The 16,285-nt window shown below is 36.4% G+C and overlaps 1 protein-coding gene across 3 annotated transcripts; it reads right to left on the bottom strand.

Annotated features, from left to right (window-relative positions):
* Nucleotides 1-6,673: 6,673 nt before the first annotated feature.
* On the bottom strand, nucleotides 6,674-16,232 carry LOC111335451 (18S rRNA (guanine-N(7))-methyltransferase). Of its 3 annotated transcripts, XM_022941355.2 has the most exons (12): nucleotides 16,163-16,232; nucleotides 16,037-16,074; nucleotides 15,472-15,567; nucleotides 13,662-13,744; nucleotides 11,190-11,286; nucleotides 10,069-10,165; nucleotides 9,559-9,609; nucleotides 9,177-9,262; nucleotides 8,978-9,026; nucleotides 8,201-8,259; nucleotides 7,838-7,927; nucleotides 6,674-7,484 (listed from the first exon to the last, which is right to left on the bottom strand). In XM_022941355.2, exons 1-12 carry the CDS (start codon nucleotides 16,205-16,207, stop codon nucleotides 7,430-7,432), a joined length of 846 nt encoding a protein of 281 aa, XP_022797090.1. In that variant the 5' UTR covers nucleotides 16,208-16,232; the 3' UTR covers nucleotides 6,674-7,429. The 3 variants fall into 3 exon arrangements, with proteins under 3 accessions (XP_022797090.1, XP_088599675.1, XP_088599674.1); XM_088743549.1 differs by lacking the exon at nucleotides 8,201-8,259; XM_088743548.1 differs by lacking the exons at nucleotides 6,674-7,484; nucleotides 7,838-7,927; nucleotides 8,201-8,259 and adding an exon at nucleotides 8,268-8,390.
* Between the last annotated feature and the right edge of the window lie 53 nt (nucleotides 16,233-16,285).

The following is a 16,285-nucleotide window of genomic DNA, read 5'->3' as shown; positions in this document are numbered from 1 at the left end:
TCTCTTAACTGAAAGCTGCATGCCGAGAAAGCGCATTTTAGAGTACTAAAACTCCTTGAAAATTGGATGTAGTTACTTATTTCAACAGTCCTCAAATTCTTTATCCAAAAAAGGTAGGTGTTTCCTGATATTCTGTTTATTTAGGCAGTAAAGAAAGCTTTAAGTGTGACAGTGATATTTAAAGGAGTATTGAAAGAGACGAGCAGTCTAAAATATTACTGTGGTGAGCGAAGTAAATGACACTTCGAAGTCATGAAGATGCAACCCTAGTCAATGATCACTTGAGTGAAAAGGAGATCTCAATCATTAAGTTGGAATAAGTTCAAACTTCTTTTGAAAAGTTTGCAAAGCCAGCTCCAGGCTTGCAAACTCTATGACCGGGTGACTTTGTATAATCCAGATAAGTAGAACTATTTAGCTATTTTAAGGGTTTCTTTAGGAACAACGTTAGATAATAAAGTTGATCAGACTATTTTACCAAGAACAGCTATTGCTCCAAGCTTTGCCACGGACTGATTTCATCGTACTTAGTCATTTTAAAAATTCATTTCTATTTTTTTTTTTTCAGTTTACTTTAAATTCGTGTTTATTGTCCTCCCAATTAATTCCACTCGGATTTTATTTTATCCCCTCTTAATCGTTGTGGTTTTGAATTGCATTCATAAGAGATTATCCTGAGTGATATTCCTGCTATATACATGCGTGGAAACATTTCGAATGCGATATGCATTCAAAATATGGCATAGTGATCATTTTTCCATCAGAAACAGTGGCCACGCTCAAGACGATTTGATTGCAAAAAGCCGCATCGTTATCATTTCTACATCTGTGGCTAGAAGTTGTGAATGTTTATCCATCTGGAGGTTTAGTCTTCAGGTCTAATTGAACCTATTTCAAACCTCTTTGTAAGCTTGCTAGACAGGTGTCCCCTTGCGTCTGAAAATTTTGATCGCGTAATTGTTTATCTTTGTTGCGCACAATCAAGAAATGTAAGCTATGAGAGAATTTCCGAGCCGGTATTACATAGCTATTTTTAAATCGGAAGTCCTTTAATTTTATCGTTGCTTTTCGTCATTTTGCTGAGCGTTATGACTCCTTGCACCTGAGGACAGCTTTGAGTGTCTCAAATCGTATCTGAGCATTGGCACCTCTTAACTCTAAGGAGCGACCTTCAGTTCTAATGAAATTTATTTTACGTTTTTTTTTTTTTTTTCGCCAATGATGTGCCAGTTTGGTAATAAAAAAAAAAAAGAGCTTTTAATTAAGCATCACTCATAGTTTTCAACACCCTCCTTCTCAGCATTTGTGGACAAATTTTCTCCTTAGTAACTGATTCAAGGGTTTCTAAGGGCAGCAAGATCAGCTATCATCTCAAAATTAATCTCTACTTTTATAAAATGGATTAAAAAAAAAGAGCATATTTAAATTTCCGATATCATTAGTCTACACAGTATACGTGACTGAATTCAACTCTACATCAACACCCATACTTTAAATAAGGGATGAGAGTTTTTGTCATCGCAAGAGACAGCGAAATTACCCTTGGTAACACTTCTGCAGAGTTTTATGCTTAAAGTATAGCTGTTATCAACAGTACATGTTGGGTTTTGCTAACTTTTTCTTTATGTCGTACGGGAAAATTCAAACTTCTCGAATTTTCGAGACAAGCTCTAAATATTTGTCTCCTTAGTGATTCTTTCAAACGTCACATTGATCAGTTGATCTTTAAATAAATGTTTGTCCTCTTTGTCAGTGAAATTGCTCTGCGAAATCAGCTTGTAATCGGATCGTTGTAATTAACTATTGTCCCTAGGTGTATACCCCCCAGTTACTATTTACATAACGTTTTTTGATAATATTTTCATTTCCGATTTAGCTTATTGCTTATATCCTAATGTTCTTATACCTTTCACCTTTAAATGCCTGAAAACAGTTCAAGGGTTCTTTGTTGTCCCATTCCTTTCCTTAGATGCACAATTATGTAAATAACAAACTTTTCGCGGAACTGAACAGAAAACGAAATCCAGTGCAATATTTTTTTTCCGAAAGAACACTGATTAGTGAATTTAAACAGCTGTGGCATATCAACTGAAAGAAGACTCCCACATATATATACATGGTTGATCGGTGGTTCCGGAGGTCCCCAAAGTTCATTACCATTTGATCCATAGTTACCGTCTTTTGTTCCTTTTTTTGCTTGAATGTTTTTTGTTTGTTTGCATTTTTGACGTTTCATAGCCAGCTTTAACTACGTTTTGCTTTAACGTTGTTTTTGCTATTGTTTAAGAGTTTTTACCAAAAGTTTCATGATGTGTAGTGTCTTAGATCAAAAAATTTTTTTTCACGTTTGTATTTATTGATGTTTTCCCCAGCTTATATATGGTTGTATTTCCTTTCCCTTCTTTGGCTAAATGGTTTATAGGGGCTGGGCTGTTTGACTTCCCAATTCTTGTTGATAAAATATTGTATTTGCGTAAGGAAGCAGTCCGAACACGATCCTCTCTCACATATAGTATATGCTATCTTTCAACACTCTTCCCATAAGTGTTCTTTTCCTAGTGAGATGAAAGCAAACAGATCTTGTATGTGCATCCATCTTAACTATTTGACTTGATGGATAAGAGGATTACAACGATTTTAGCAACAAGGCTCTACAGGATATTCTAAAAGATCATTTTTGCTTTGTTCTTGTTTTTTTTACTGAGTTGTCTTTGGCCTGTCTTCCTGATTACAAACCAACTTAGGCAGGTGCAAACACACGTGCAACTGCACATCCGTAATGTATTTCTTTCTGAGCTGCCGTTGTACTGTTTATTCGTTTACGTAACCAAACTGAGGCAGGTGCAACCGCACGTGCGTTATGGACGTCAATGTCAAGAATTTCGAAATTTTCGATGGAAAATATTTGTTAAATGACTGACGAATCTTGTCTTCAAGACATGGATTATAAATATTTATTAATTATAATTAATTATAATTAAATATAATTATATTTAATATAATTATAATTAAATATAATTATATTTAATTCTGTGTAAATAAATATTTAGTTGTGAGACAGAGGACCAACACAAGTGTCTCGCGTTTTTTGTTTGTTTTGTTAAGGGTTTTGTATTGTAAAAAGCAATGCACTTGTCTTAAACCTTAATCCCCTAAGAGAGACTATGAATCAAACATTTAGGACATGAGAATAATGGAAAATCATCAACAAATACAGAATCTCTTGATTGATAAGTAAATTCTCCTTGTCAGCACCCTGGGAAATTTATAGGGGACAGTATGGAGAGTATGCATACTGATGTTAGGGAGTAAAGGGTTAACTTTTTAGCATATAGACTGTACTTGCACCTTTTCATTCTTTCTTTTTACGATTGATCGATTGCCTCACCCTCGACCTGTTAGGAGAGGGGTATGGGGTCTATTAGAAAGCAAAAGAACCGTAGAAAAAATTCATCCAAAACCGCTGAAAAATTCGATCATAACCGAACTGAAGCGCGAGCAAAACCATTAAAATCGATAAATTTTCAAATCCCAGTTATAAAATCCCTTACAGATCAGATACAGTGGAGCATACGGAGGTTTCTTGACTATTCGAAATCAGTGTTGGTGCAAAATAGCCGCTCAGATTGAAGAGAAAACAAAGATCCAGAATATTACATTGTATACCTTCCTTATCATGATAAATGTTCAGGAAAGCAAGGACAGTTAAAACATAGGCGTAGTCGGCCAGTGTCCAGTTTTGGATCTAGATGTTTTCTGCCAGAAGGGAACTCTTTAGTGTTTTGACCTTCTGATCATCATTCCATTTATGTCACAGTTCAAGGTCACAAATATTTAGCCCCCTTATCAAGCAGTGATGAGGTCCAGACAGCAAGTGGAGCCCAGTGAGGCTGTTTACAAACTGAAAGTGTCTTTAAGGTGCTAATGACCAAACAATTAATGATAGCTGAACCCTAATTTATGTATCTTGACACTTTAACCGCTACTCTCTTACTCGTACCGCGCTATAGCCGACGTCAAGCAAAATTATTAGGCCAGAATTCCCCATTTTTAAATGGCTCAAAGCAAGCTTTTCCTTGAGTGTCTACTATAGGTGTCGCGACTATAACTACATTGTTTTAGTTCAATTTGTACGCTTTACGTACCTATGATGGACATCATTTGATAATGACGTGATTCGAGACCTCGTGGTGGTGGTGTTGTTTTTTGGTTTTGGTTTTTTAGTCGCCATTTTTGTTTAATGTAAAGTTTCGTTTGGAATCAAATACAGTTCTCACACATCAAAGAATGTTTGGTCAGTATAGTCATCACTTTAGGTGACAACAGGGTTACATTTCCTTGGAGCGCAGAGAATATTATTTGTCCCGTATGCTTTAAGGCTCGACTTACGTAGCTCAGAGAAAAGTATTTTTCTCAAAACATTTTCGGCAGAACTGAATATCAAGGAATAGTGCTTTGATCACGATCGGAATCATAGCTTCCCCTTACGACTCAAGTCAACAACTAAAGCCATGATATACCGGCTGAGCTCAGTAATTAATGGAGCCCTTTTGCATGTTTTTGTATCATAATCACGATGTAGAAGAATACCGGGTATTAACGAAGAACAGCTGTACCCTTGACATACACTTTAGATATATTTTCGCCAGCTGTCAATTCCTGGAGCACTCAGAAAAGCTGAATAAAGAGCACTTAACAGTTCATTTCGTGCCAAAATGTTGCGTTTATTTATCTGTGCTGAGGAGACCAATGAGATGAACTTGAAGATGTTGTTCGTACTTCGGCCACTACTACTCATGTAAACGTGCTAAACCTTCCATATAGAAGGGTGCAAAAATTACCTCTAAGAGAAACTGATAACCCCTAGTCACTAGGTATTTAATAGCCCATTTCCGAATTACCCTTGGCCTCTTTTTCAAAACGAGGCCTGGTGCTCAACCATTCTTGTGAAAATGAGTTTAATTTGCATGTGAAGGAAAACTTATTATCATGTGAAAGGATGAGCACCAAGACTCGTTTTAAAAATGAGGTCAAGGGTAATTCGGAAATGAGCTATTTAGAGGACCCAGGGACGGTCGTGAGACGCAAATGAATATAAATGTCAACAACTCAAATATAGATAGCCTACCGCTAATGAAGCAATTGTAGCAGCATACCATGTAACACCTCAAGGAAAAGGTTACATAATCCGTGATAAATACATATAATAAGTACTTCGACTTAAATTTGTGGTACGTTTTAACTGCTAATCAGCCATCTCATAAACCTTGACTGAGACCGCTTTCGCGGTACGAAGCTCTACCCACCAAGCTGAGGAGAATTTGTCTTGCATGCACTAAATTTTCAGTTTAGTTATAACATGAGAACGACTCACTGCAAAGATCAATTCCAGAAACATACTGAAAAGTCGATCGGCCATTTTATATCATTCTTTTCACATCTAGCCTTGTGGCGACGCATTTTCCAAATCTAGAGGGGTAAGGAAAAGATAAACTCACCACTGGGGTGAAAAGGATAAAAAAATCCCTTTATTCACAGAAGCGTTAGGTGGTATGAGACTATCTATTCGCGAATTATAAAATATTAATTGGGAAGACAAACAAAATACACCAAAAAGAGGAGAAACGAAACCAACAAATAAATTAATAGATGGATAAAAATGATACTTTATTTAATGAATAAGAATAGATTTATTCGAAAGAAAAAAAAAAAGAAAAAAAAAGAAAAGACTCTCTCACACGCACCTACCGGCTAACGAGGAAAGTAAAAACCAACTAATTGCGGGAGACAAAAAAACAAAAATATATGATGAACTTCCTAAAAACCGGAAAAAAATAGGATAAAAGTGGCCCTAAGGGGGGGATAAGACAAAACATTATGCAGGAAAATGCCATTTAATGTTTTGCCTCACACTACTCTACTGTAGAATGTTGCCAACAGCTTGGAAATAGCTTGTTGTTATCACCAATTAACTGTTTTCCTGGACCAGACCACCATTTCATCGCTTTCCGCTGCATTTTCTCAAATCGGCTTAGTATCAAAGAAAGGACTAAAAAATGAGATACGAATGTAAAAAATATACGTGCAGTATAAAAATATAATTATGAACTAGCAACAGTTGAAAGTAATACAAAAAATAACTTGTTCTCCGAACTGAGGTTCAAAACTAGCTTGAAATGTAAAGAACTCGACTGCTGGTCAAGTCCAAAGACTAAATGCTTGTGACAGAAGTGTACTGCCTGTTGAGAGGGTCACCTCTTGAGGTAGTCTCCCTCGCGGCCGTTTTTAGTCTCGTCACGCACGTTGCGTGACGAGACTAAAAACGGCTGCGAGGGAGACTACTCTTGAGGCTAACAAGACAAAAACCCCGTACGATGACTTGAGGAATCTTAAAGGCTTTGATTTCCCCTCTGTTCAAGATATTTAACCCTTTGAACCTTAAAGAGTGACTAGCATCTAATTTCTCCTTACAATATCACCCCCAAATCACACATTAAAGGCACGAGAATGAGGGAAATGACCACCGACTAAAGGAGCTCTTGATTGTTAAACCAATTCTCCTAATGCGCACCTTAGGAAATGTATAGAAAACAGTATAGAGAATATGCATACTGATGTAAGGGTGGAAAGGGTTAAGAAGTAGTCTGGTAACAAATAGAAACGACACAACTCATAAGGTTGTAATTCATTTAGCATTTATTTCAATATTTTCAGACAGGGTTTAGCTAGAAATGCTTTTCAGTCCTCAGGGATGTGCTTGACATCTTGGGATGAAAGTGAATTTTTCAATTTTCCTGTTTGCTTTAAGTGCCAGAATCATTTGTAAAACCTTAGGTTGATTCCCAACATTTAGGGTTTAATTTGGATATTTAGTGCATTTAGGGTACTCTATCCAAGTAAGGAACTGTTAGTTCAATGTTATAAAAAATTATGTTAGGCATAAGTTGAGAAAATTTCCCATCAAATCATACCCACTCTTACAACATAAAACCCATAACAGGTAGCTTCTGTCTTTAAAAAGGCTTATTCATCGATCCACCGACAGCAGAACAGGGAAGAGGGCACCAGCCACACCCTCTTCATTGCTTGAAAAATTCCATATTTTATAAGTTCTGAGAGACATTTACCCATCTTTGTCATTTGTTCATCAAAAGCATCTTGCTATCATCGGTAATATGGTCTCCGCTCCTGAAGTTTAAAGCTACGCTCAAGGCTGTGTAGCTGTATACATCATTCTGTAAAAATGTTTGAGTTTTCCACATTGTAATGTTGATTAAATTCGTTGAACTCCTTGCGATCTGACGGAGCACTTGTGCTTCTGAATTCGGATGAGAAGATTGGGCATAAATTATCTTCAACACCATTACTGCTTTTGTTCGAAGAGGCTGCCACATCAGTTCCTGAGCCACTCCATCATGGAAGATGATGCTTAAAATGTGGATTTTCTTTTCCTTCCTGTGTACTTGGAGTCTGGCCTCACTTCCCTGAAACGGAAAAGGATTTTTTTTTCTACTGATAGGTAAAAAATACATTTAACCATTCTACTTCTATGTTACTTCTCCCTATAATATCAATACATTATCCAGCAAACAGGTAATGAAAATGCTCAAACTTATCAGGTAGAAGTTATCACCTTGATCTAACAATAAAATTCTGGTAAATAATTTACACAGAAAAGTGTAGCAGCTAAAGGGGAGAATAAACGATCAGATCTTGGGAATACAAGGGTAAAACAAAGTCAAGAAATCTTTCCATTGGACTCCTGTCCTTCCAACCAAAGAGAGGTTTAAGGTATCTTAGATCCTCAACAAATGATTGATTTAGCAAATCTCCTTACTTTCCCTGTCTTCGTCTCCTGTCCTTCTTATCTTTTACCCAGTCCTTGCTCTTTTTTATTGATTTTCCACGTGGAACTTTGTTTCTCTCTCTAAAGCAAAGAAAGAAAACTCCATCTTAAAATTGTTTGTCAATATATATGCAGTAAGTCAACAAATTCAATGAACTACCTCCTAAAAATAATAGACAAAACACAGTGGCAGTCTACAGAGTTATGCCTATAGAAATTAGCTGGGATTCCCAAAGATTACTTAATTTCCAAACATACCCAAGGTTAGACAACATTCTGGAAGCTGTTAGAGATGTCTGGATAACACATCTTCAAGTTCGAGATAATAGAAATGGCATCAAGAGCAATTTGTACCTTTTCCCACTAAACTGAACACTATCCTCAACAGATTTTGAATCCTCAGTACTAAGACCCTATCCAAATCAAGAAAATTATTTATTAATTTGATATGCTTACGTTAACAGATAAACATCAAGGCTGGTTTGTTCAAAAGTTGGTTAAGATAAGCCAGGGTTAGTGTGAAATTTGATTTCAGATCTGAAAGCTTTAAAAGAAAATTCAGGTTAATTCTATTTTTCTACACTTGATGATTGAATGCTCTAAAAGGAATTGGGAAAATTTTCCTAAAGTGGCTTTTGTACAGAGAAATATAGAAACCTGGATTAAAATTTAACCCTGGGTTAGCGCTAATCGGCATTTGAACAACTGGGCCTTGCAAATGTTTAACTGTAGAAACTGGCCTTTCTCTCCTTGAATCAAACACAAGCTCAGGAAGGATAGCTCATGCCTCTAACCAAGAGCATCCAAAAGACATCCATAATAAACAATGTCCGCATTGAAAAAAAAAAAAATCAGCACAGAACCCTGGCATATTTTTACTAACCACTTGAAATGTACGAACATGTTTATAGTTGTAATGGTATCAAAATTTAAAACTGAAAGCTAATGATTAGAAAACAGAGTACTTAATATATCATGCTGATCACACTGAAACATCCATCACTTTCACCAGTCGTTACCCGTCTATGATACTGACAGCGACCTTAACTCATTTACTTGGCAAAATAAGGACATAGGCAGAAGTTAAATTTGAAATAATCTTCTATGGATAGTCACCAGTGAGAACAGTACCTTTGGCAGTTTGTCCACAACTACACCAGCAAAAAGACACAGGAATATTCTGAAAAATTAGTTTAAAGACAAAGTTGAATACTAATGCATCTGTAGCAATTGGTTGCTTTAGAAATTGCAAGATCACAACTAAATCACAAAGAAAGCAACCTTTTTGCCAATGTGTGCTAGAAGGATAATTTGAACTGTATTCACTCACTTTTTCGCTCTGGTACTGTTGGGATAATCAACCACTAAGCCTCCTGTGAATCCAGCTTTCATGGCCTGTGTTGTGATCAACTCAACCTGTACAGTCATACAAGAAAATTTCAAGTGCATGAATAAAGATCTGTGCTACAAAAGGACCAACATTTTTACACTTCATTTAGTGCATGTAGCAGATTGTAGACCCTTTGACTCCCAGAAGTGATTAACATGTAACTTTTCCCTATAATATTCATACGTTGTTCAGCAAACATATAGTGAGAATCTTCAAACTTATCAGGTAGCAATGGTTGTCTTGATTTAACACCAAATTTTCACAAATTGCAAGGCCTCCTTCAGCCCTGTGGCTTGAGATAAAGCAGACATGTTCAAAATACCTGTTGAGGGTTTTCTGGGTAGAACTGGAATACTGCTCTACTTCCACGACTCTACATATGTTGAAAAAAGATAGATTCAAAATAAAAACTAAGGAGTCTACATGTATATACTTGGTTGCAAAACTTGGCAATTATACTGTTTTCCTGACCCACAGTAAGATAATGTCCTTAACAACTTTTATCTCAAAAGATATTATTTTTGTCTTGTCATGAGTTTGGGACAAGAAAAAAAATCTGAGTCCTTATACCACTGAGCCACAGAGACTCGGGTGAGTAAGGACACAATGAAGTTCATCATCACACATGTCCTGCCTTTATCTCCTGACTTTTTATCTCAGTTATCAATGGATTCACATACATGGAGTAAACTAGTGGAGATGGTAATTTTTTTTCTGTTGCTGAGACTGTCTGTGGATGGGAGGAAAAGTGTGAAGTACTGGCTCAAATACTCTGCTACATAAACCAAAAAAATAAAGTTTTGGATGGAAAAAATGAATTTCTCAAACTCACCATTGAACTGTAAAGTGAACTGAAAAATTTGTGAAGTCTCTTAGCAGGATTGTGTCCCTTTTTGTCAGCATTACAGAGCCACTGAAGAGCAGATATGCTTCAAGAGAAAAAAGACCAAATGATCTTACTCATTATCATTAACCTTTTGAACTGTAAGGTAGAAATGGCTCTTCTGTAGAGTACATACAGGGCTCGACACTAACTTTTCAAGTTACTAGCCAAGTGGTTAGTGACATCTTAGATGTTTTTAGATGTTACAACAATTTCAGTCTGTTTACTAGCCAAATTGGCTAGTGGAAATTGAAAACCACTAGCCAAAACTGAATTTCTACTAGTCTGTGGCTAGTGGGCTACTGTTACTGTCGAGCCCTGACATACAATGTACATATACGAGCAAACACTTAAGGTCACTAATGGACTAGCAATGAAAGAAGATTTAGGATCACAAAGCTGATTTTACAGTAAATTACAACAATAACAAATTCTTTCCTCTACCATTTAACCCTTTAACTCCCAGAAGTGATCAACATGTAACTTCTCCCTAAAATGTCCATACCTAATCCAGAAAACAGGTAATGAGAATACTCAAACTTATCACAGGTAGAATGTGTTTTCTTGATCTGATATCAACTTCTCATGACTAATTTACAGGGAAATGTTTAGTAGTTGGAGAGGAGAATTAATCATCTAATTTAGGTGTTAAAAGGTGAAAGCAACTACTAGAGTACTGCACTATTCCATAAAGTTACATTTAAAAATTAAAACAAAAATCCAGCTCTTGATGATATAGATTGTGAAAATAGAACTGACAAAAAATTGATTCTCATTTGTGACTGCTTGAGTCCCAACAAATACATTCTGTACAGTAGATATAATAAATTTTAACTCTTTCACCCAAGAGTGACTTGCATCTAATTTCTTTTTACAATATCACCACAAAATCAAACATAAAAACAATGAGAATAAAGGAAAATGTCACTAGTTTAAGAAGTTCTTGGTTGTCAAACAAATTCTCCTTGACTCTGTATCATCAGAAATGTATAGACAACAGTAACGACACTTGCATGATGATGTTAGGGTAAAATGTTAGGGTAAGAGTAAACTATTAGCCAAGTTCAAACCTTATGCACCCATCAAATGTTCCAGGTTTGAAACAAAGACCCTGTCCTACATCATGAAGAAACAAATCTCCTTCTACTTCTCTTTCAACTGCTACATCTGAAAAATCAAATAACGAAACCATACCACTAAGAAGGCCATTCACTGGACATTACATCCATCTTAAAAAAGTGATGGAATCATTGCTTTGGAACAGAGCATTCCCTTCTCACAGATTAACGCTGCTACATTTTGTTTCAACCAACAAATACTTGCTTGTTACAAGAGCAAATACACTTTATGCAAAAAATATTAGATGTTCTGTATTTTAATCCAAGAGAGTGTCACGAGGATATGGATCTATACCATATTTACCTGCGTATAATGCACACTTTTTTTCTACAAAAATAACCATCAAAATCACGCTGCGTAGTATACATGGATTCTCTTGTTTGTCACGCATGTCCTAATTTGCATACGTTAAAAACACAACAAAAAAAGTAACACATTTAAAGCTCTAATTAAATAACTTATTTTCAATGAAAAATTATAGGTGCATATTAAGTTTTTACTCTAAAATCAAGAGGAAAGACAAAATGTGCTAAATATTTTCACAAGTGTGCAAACAGGCACGTGGATCAGATTTCAAAGTGAATATGCCAATTTAGTCACGTGTGAAGAGATCTCATGTTACATGGAATTTTTCAATGAGAAGCAAGAAGAAAGCAAGCGAGAATTATTTCAGGACAAAAGCTTTATTTAAAGCAGTTCTTGATTTGCTGTTATGAGCAAAAAACATGCAAATTTCTTATGTGTACAAAGCGCACCCAATAGAATTCATTGTGGCTATATTGTTATTTAACTGACTTTATGGCCGGAAAATTGCATAGCATTAGTTTATGATGATATGACACAAAATCCTCCATACTTTTCAGACATATTGTTGCTCACTCATAATATTAATTACCGGGCCATGGAATCTTCAAATTAGCTAGGCCTCGCTCTAAGTCCTAAAGTTTGATTTCAATAATGTCATGTAAATAGCTAAGTAGCAAAAGATATTGATGTTAACAATATAGTACATTATTTTGTTATTCTTGTTGTCTTAATAAATAATTGTGCAAATATTTAACTTGTCTTTTTTGCTGTAAAAAACTTTTTTTCTGATAAATTAGGTTAAAAACAAGGGTGCACATTATACATGGGCACCTCCCGGTTAGCTCAATTGGTAGAGCACCGGACTGTTGTGCGGGAGGTCGTGAGTTCAAATCCGGCCGGACCAACACTCAAGGTCTTTAATTAACTGAGAAGAAAGTGCTGCCTTTGTAATAATATCTGCAAATGGTTAGACTTTCTAGTCTTCTCGGATAGGGACGATGAATGGAGGTCCCGTCTCCCACAGGGTTGGGGTAGGAGACGTTAATTTCCCACACACAAGATTACTGTGTGATGGATGGCCTCCCTGGGGTGGGATGGGTGGGTAATAAAGGGGTTAGGTGTCAATTGGAACGAAACTTCTGTTCCTTTCTCCTGCCATTCTTGTGGCGAATGAATTAAACTACTGTCAAAACTAAAACTACTGTATTATACGCAGGTCAATATGGTATATATTTTGGTGCTCAACCAAATAGGTTTTCTGACAAGCAAATTGAAGATTTCTCCAGCTGCCTGTGAGAGACAAGAAATTAATATTGGTTTGCTGTATCAATTAAATGCCAATAAAAGCAAAAGAATTGTAAAGAAACCCAATGAGAAACTCAGTGTCAACTGGCAATAAAGAAAAAACAGACAAAGAAAAACAAAAATGAAAACCTTAGAACCAATTTATACCTCATTATCCCTAACTCCCGGAAGTGATCAACATGTAACTTCTCTCTAAAAATATATCCATAGGAAACAGGTGATGAAATAGAGGATATTACATGGCCACATGGGGATACGAATTTTATCTTCGAGTGCTGAAAGTATCTCTCACTCATTCGCTGCGCTCACTCGTGAGAGATACTTTCAGCACACGAATCCCCGCATGGCCATATAATGTTCTGTTTATTATAGATACTGATGAAATTTCCACATAGAAGACAACTTTTTTTATTCATTTTCAAAACAGCAATTGGGTAATTATGTTGGTAACCATGGCCACACCAATATCCTCACACGTGAAAGATAAAAATAGTATCTTCACTGCATGCGGTGAAGATATGATTTTTTAGTAAAAGGAGAAATCCTGGTATTTCATCAGTATCTATATAATAAAATACTCATAGTGGTCAGGTAGAAGTTGTTATCTTGATCTAACACCAAATTCTTGAAACTACTACAAATCTGTAGCAGCTAGAGGGGAGAATTCATAATCAGATCTCAGGAGCTAAAGGATTAAGTGAAGATTTCAGGACAAATGCCAGTAACTTTGGAGCACTTCCAGATAAACCTTGCTAAAAAAAACCACATGGAAACAGTTGAGTGGGTTATCTGTGATAATCACATGTGATTACCTAGCATTGCTGGACTTATATCAAGGCCAACCCAGTGATGATCCTGCTCTGTCAACACTTCACCACTTAAACCAGATCCACAACTACAAAAAAAGAGAGAGGAAAAAAAAACGCATCATATGAATGTATTCACAATGAAAAGAAGGGTTAAGAGGGAAAACACTGTCGATTACTCTATTAATTAACCCTTTGACCCGTGAGAATGACTAACAACTATTTTCTCCCTACATTACTACCCCTGAATCCCACATTAAGGTCACAAGAATGAAGGAAATTATCACAAACTTAAGAAGCTCTTGATTGTTGGAAAAATTCTCCTTGTAAGCACCTTAGGAAAATGTATAGAGAACAGTATGGAGAATATGCACACTGACGTTAGGGTGAAGAGGGTTAAATAATACAATTAAAACACATCTGATGATAAATGATTAGAGGGAGTAAGTTTCTAAAGAAACTGTGGTGCTGCATTGGTTGGGGCGGGGGGGAGGGGGGGGAGGAGATAATTTAGTTTTATCAATGGAGTTGATAATACACCTTGGTCACCATAAAGAGTTTCTAAAGCTGACATTGTAAGCATGAACCCTTCTTCTAATGATATAATTGAAACAAGAAAACTGAGTTAATGTTAAGAAAAAATAACAATAAAAGGAGAAAATCCTGTTAAGATCAATAGCCCTTATTGCATTTGTGTCTGCAATGCAAAGGGTCCGCAGAGTTACAGTTTCAGGACGAGGCTATTGGGTCAACATTTCTCGAGAAACACCAGAAACACTCCATGTCTGACCATATAACTCTGGAATCTGCGTTTTTTTCTGCCTAGGAAAAGGTTAAAATTCTTAGTGGCAATTGTCCTGGCATCACGAAAAGAAGATTGAAAGAATGGCTGTCATTTCGGAAACGAACGGCAAAATTTTGTCGCGTTTGTTCATGACTACGGTTATTATTCCGTTGTAAGCCTTTTCGAGGTTTAACTCAAAGTCGCGTTTCAGGGCCCTGAGCGCTTTGCGTTCGGCCGGAAGCAAATAATCTTTTGGCTTTGTAATTTCTATTTCTGAAAAGTCACTTTTAACCTCTTCTATATAGCTTTCAAGGGCTACTGATTTTTGTATTGGTGGTATCCATGTAGATTTGAAGTGGTAGGGATGAGTTTTTTTGTCCTCCCCTCAGAATATGTAAATCAGACGCATTCTCCTTGCGAACTGATCAAAGTCACACAATAGTTGTTGTCTGATCTGTTTTTGTTTTGTAGCAGGTGTTGGAATGAATTTAAGCCCTTTTGCCAGTAAATTAATCTGGTCATTTGTAAGTTCTTTATTTGAGAGGTTTTTTCTATGCGTTTTGATCGCCTCTAGTTTGATAGTTGAACGTGCTTGGCAAGACCGCGGTTTCGATCCTAATCTTGCGGATCTCATCAGTTGCCGATTCACTGAATAGACTGTTGCATCTGTACGCAATACAATGTCTAACCATGACGAGAACATGCTGTATCCTTAAGAAAATGAATAAAAATGCCTCCAAAGGTAGCCATTTGCTTCGATTCTACTTGAAAGTTTTACCTGTGTGACCCGATAGCCTTGTTTCAAAACTTCAAAGTCCACTGAGCTCTTGTACAGTGGGTGTAAATACAATAAGGGCTATTGTCAGTAACAGTTCATTTTTTAGTTACTGGGATACAACAATAATCAGAACATAGAGTAAACTCTTAACACCACTCCTCAGGGAAGTAGTGGACAGGTGTATTATTTGTCTACTTGATTGTATACAATCATGCATATACTATATAAATGTAAATAGAATTGAACTGCAGTACCCTATGTCCAAAAGAAAACAAGGTTGATCCTCTGGCAAATCTAACAGCTCTATTGCTCTTTGAGAAAGTTGAACTTGAATCTCAATCATTCTTGTGCTGAAATAACAAAGGATACGTTAACTGCAGCAAAAATTACTTCACCTAATATAACATAATTCTTACAAGGAGTTTTCTGGAAGAGTTATCAGATACATGTAAGTTTACCCTATCAGGTACCATACTTTAGCACCCTCAGTAATTCTCTAGAATTAAAAAAACCTACACAGTACAATGATCCCCCCAGTAATTTAAAACTGGGAGATTCCCTTCTTGGTTGCAGGTTAACCTTTACCTTCCAGAAGTGTTTAACATATAACTTCTCCCTACAATAGTCATTCATTCTTCAGCAAACAGGTAATGAGAATACTGAAACTTATCAGGTAGAATTTGTAATCTTGATCTAACACCAAATTCTTGTAACTACTTTACTACGAAGAGTGTAGCAGCCAGAGGGGAGAATTAGCAATCAGATTTTGGGAGCTAAAATAAAGGGATAAACACACGTGCTTCGTTTTATTCCACTCACTTAGATGTGTATTTGCGGGCCTCCTCGTCATTGTAAAACTAGGAAGCAAAAAGATTTTTGAGGACTAAATGGCTTTATTTAAGATAAAATGCATCAAAGACGTCGACAGGATTACAAAATCCTTACCACTTCGGGTGGTGCTTGATGTTCGGGTCGCCTTCCGGACGCCATGTTGATAAAGCAGTATCATACGGGCAGCGGAGCTGCACTTCAAACCTACGTCCACAGTATTTCATACCAGCAACTGTG

The sequence above is a fragment of the Stylophora pistillata genome, chromosome 13, assembly GCF_964205215.1.
Source record: "Stylophora pistillata chromosome 13, jaStyPist1.2, whole genome shotgun sequence".
Lineage (NCBI taxonomy): Eukaryota > Metazoa > Cnidaria > Anthozoa > Scleractinia > Pocilloporidae > Stylophora > Stylophora pistillata.
Note: the sequence above shows the minus strand (reverse complement) of the source record. Positions and strands in the feature narration are given on the sequence as shown.

Bases quoted from the DNA above. Each gene is read 5' to 3' on its own strand.
- LOC111335451 (XM_022941355.2), bottom strand. From the start codon at position 16,207: ATGGCGTCCGGAAGGCGACCCGAACATCAAGCACCACCCGAAGTG. The intron at 15,568-16,036 runs GTGAGTGGAATA...TTGTTATTTCAG, and splicing joins GCCCGCAAATACACATCTAA to CACAAGAATGATTGAGATTC. The intron at 9,263-9,558 runs GTATTTTGAACA...ATGACTGTACAG, and splicing joins ACCCAGAAAACCCTCAACAG to GTTGAGTTGATCACAACACA.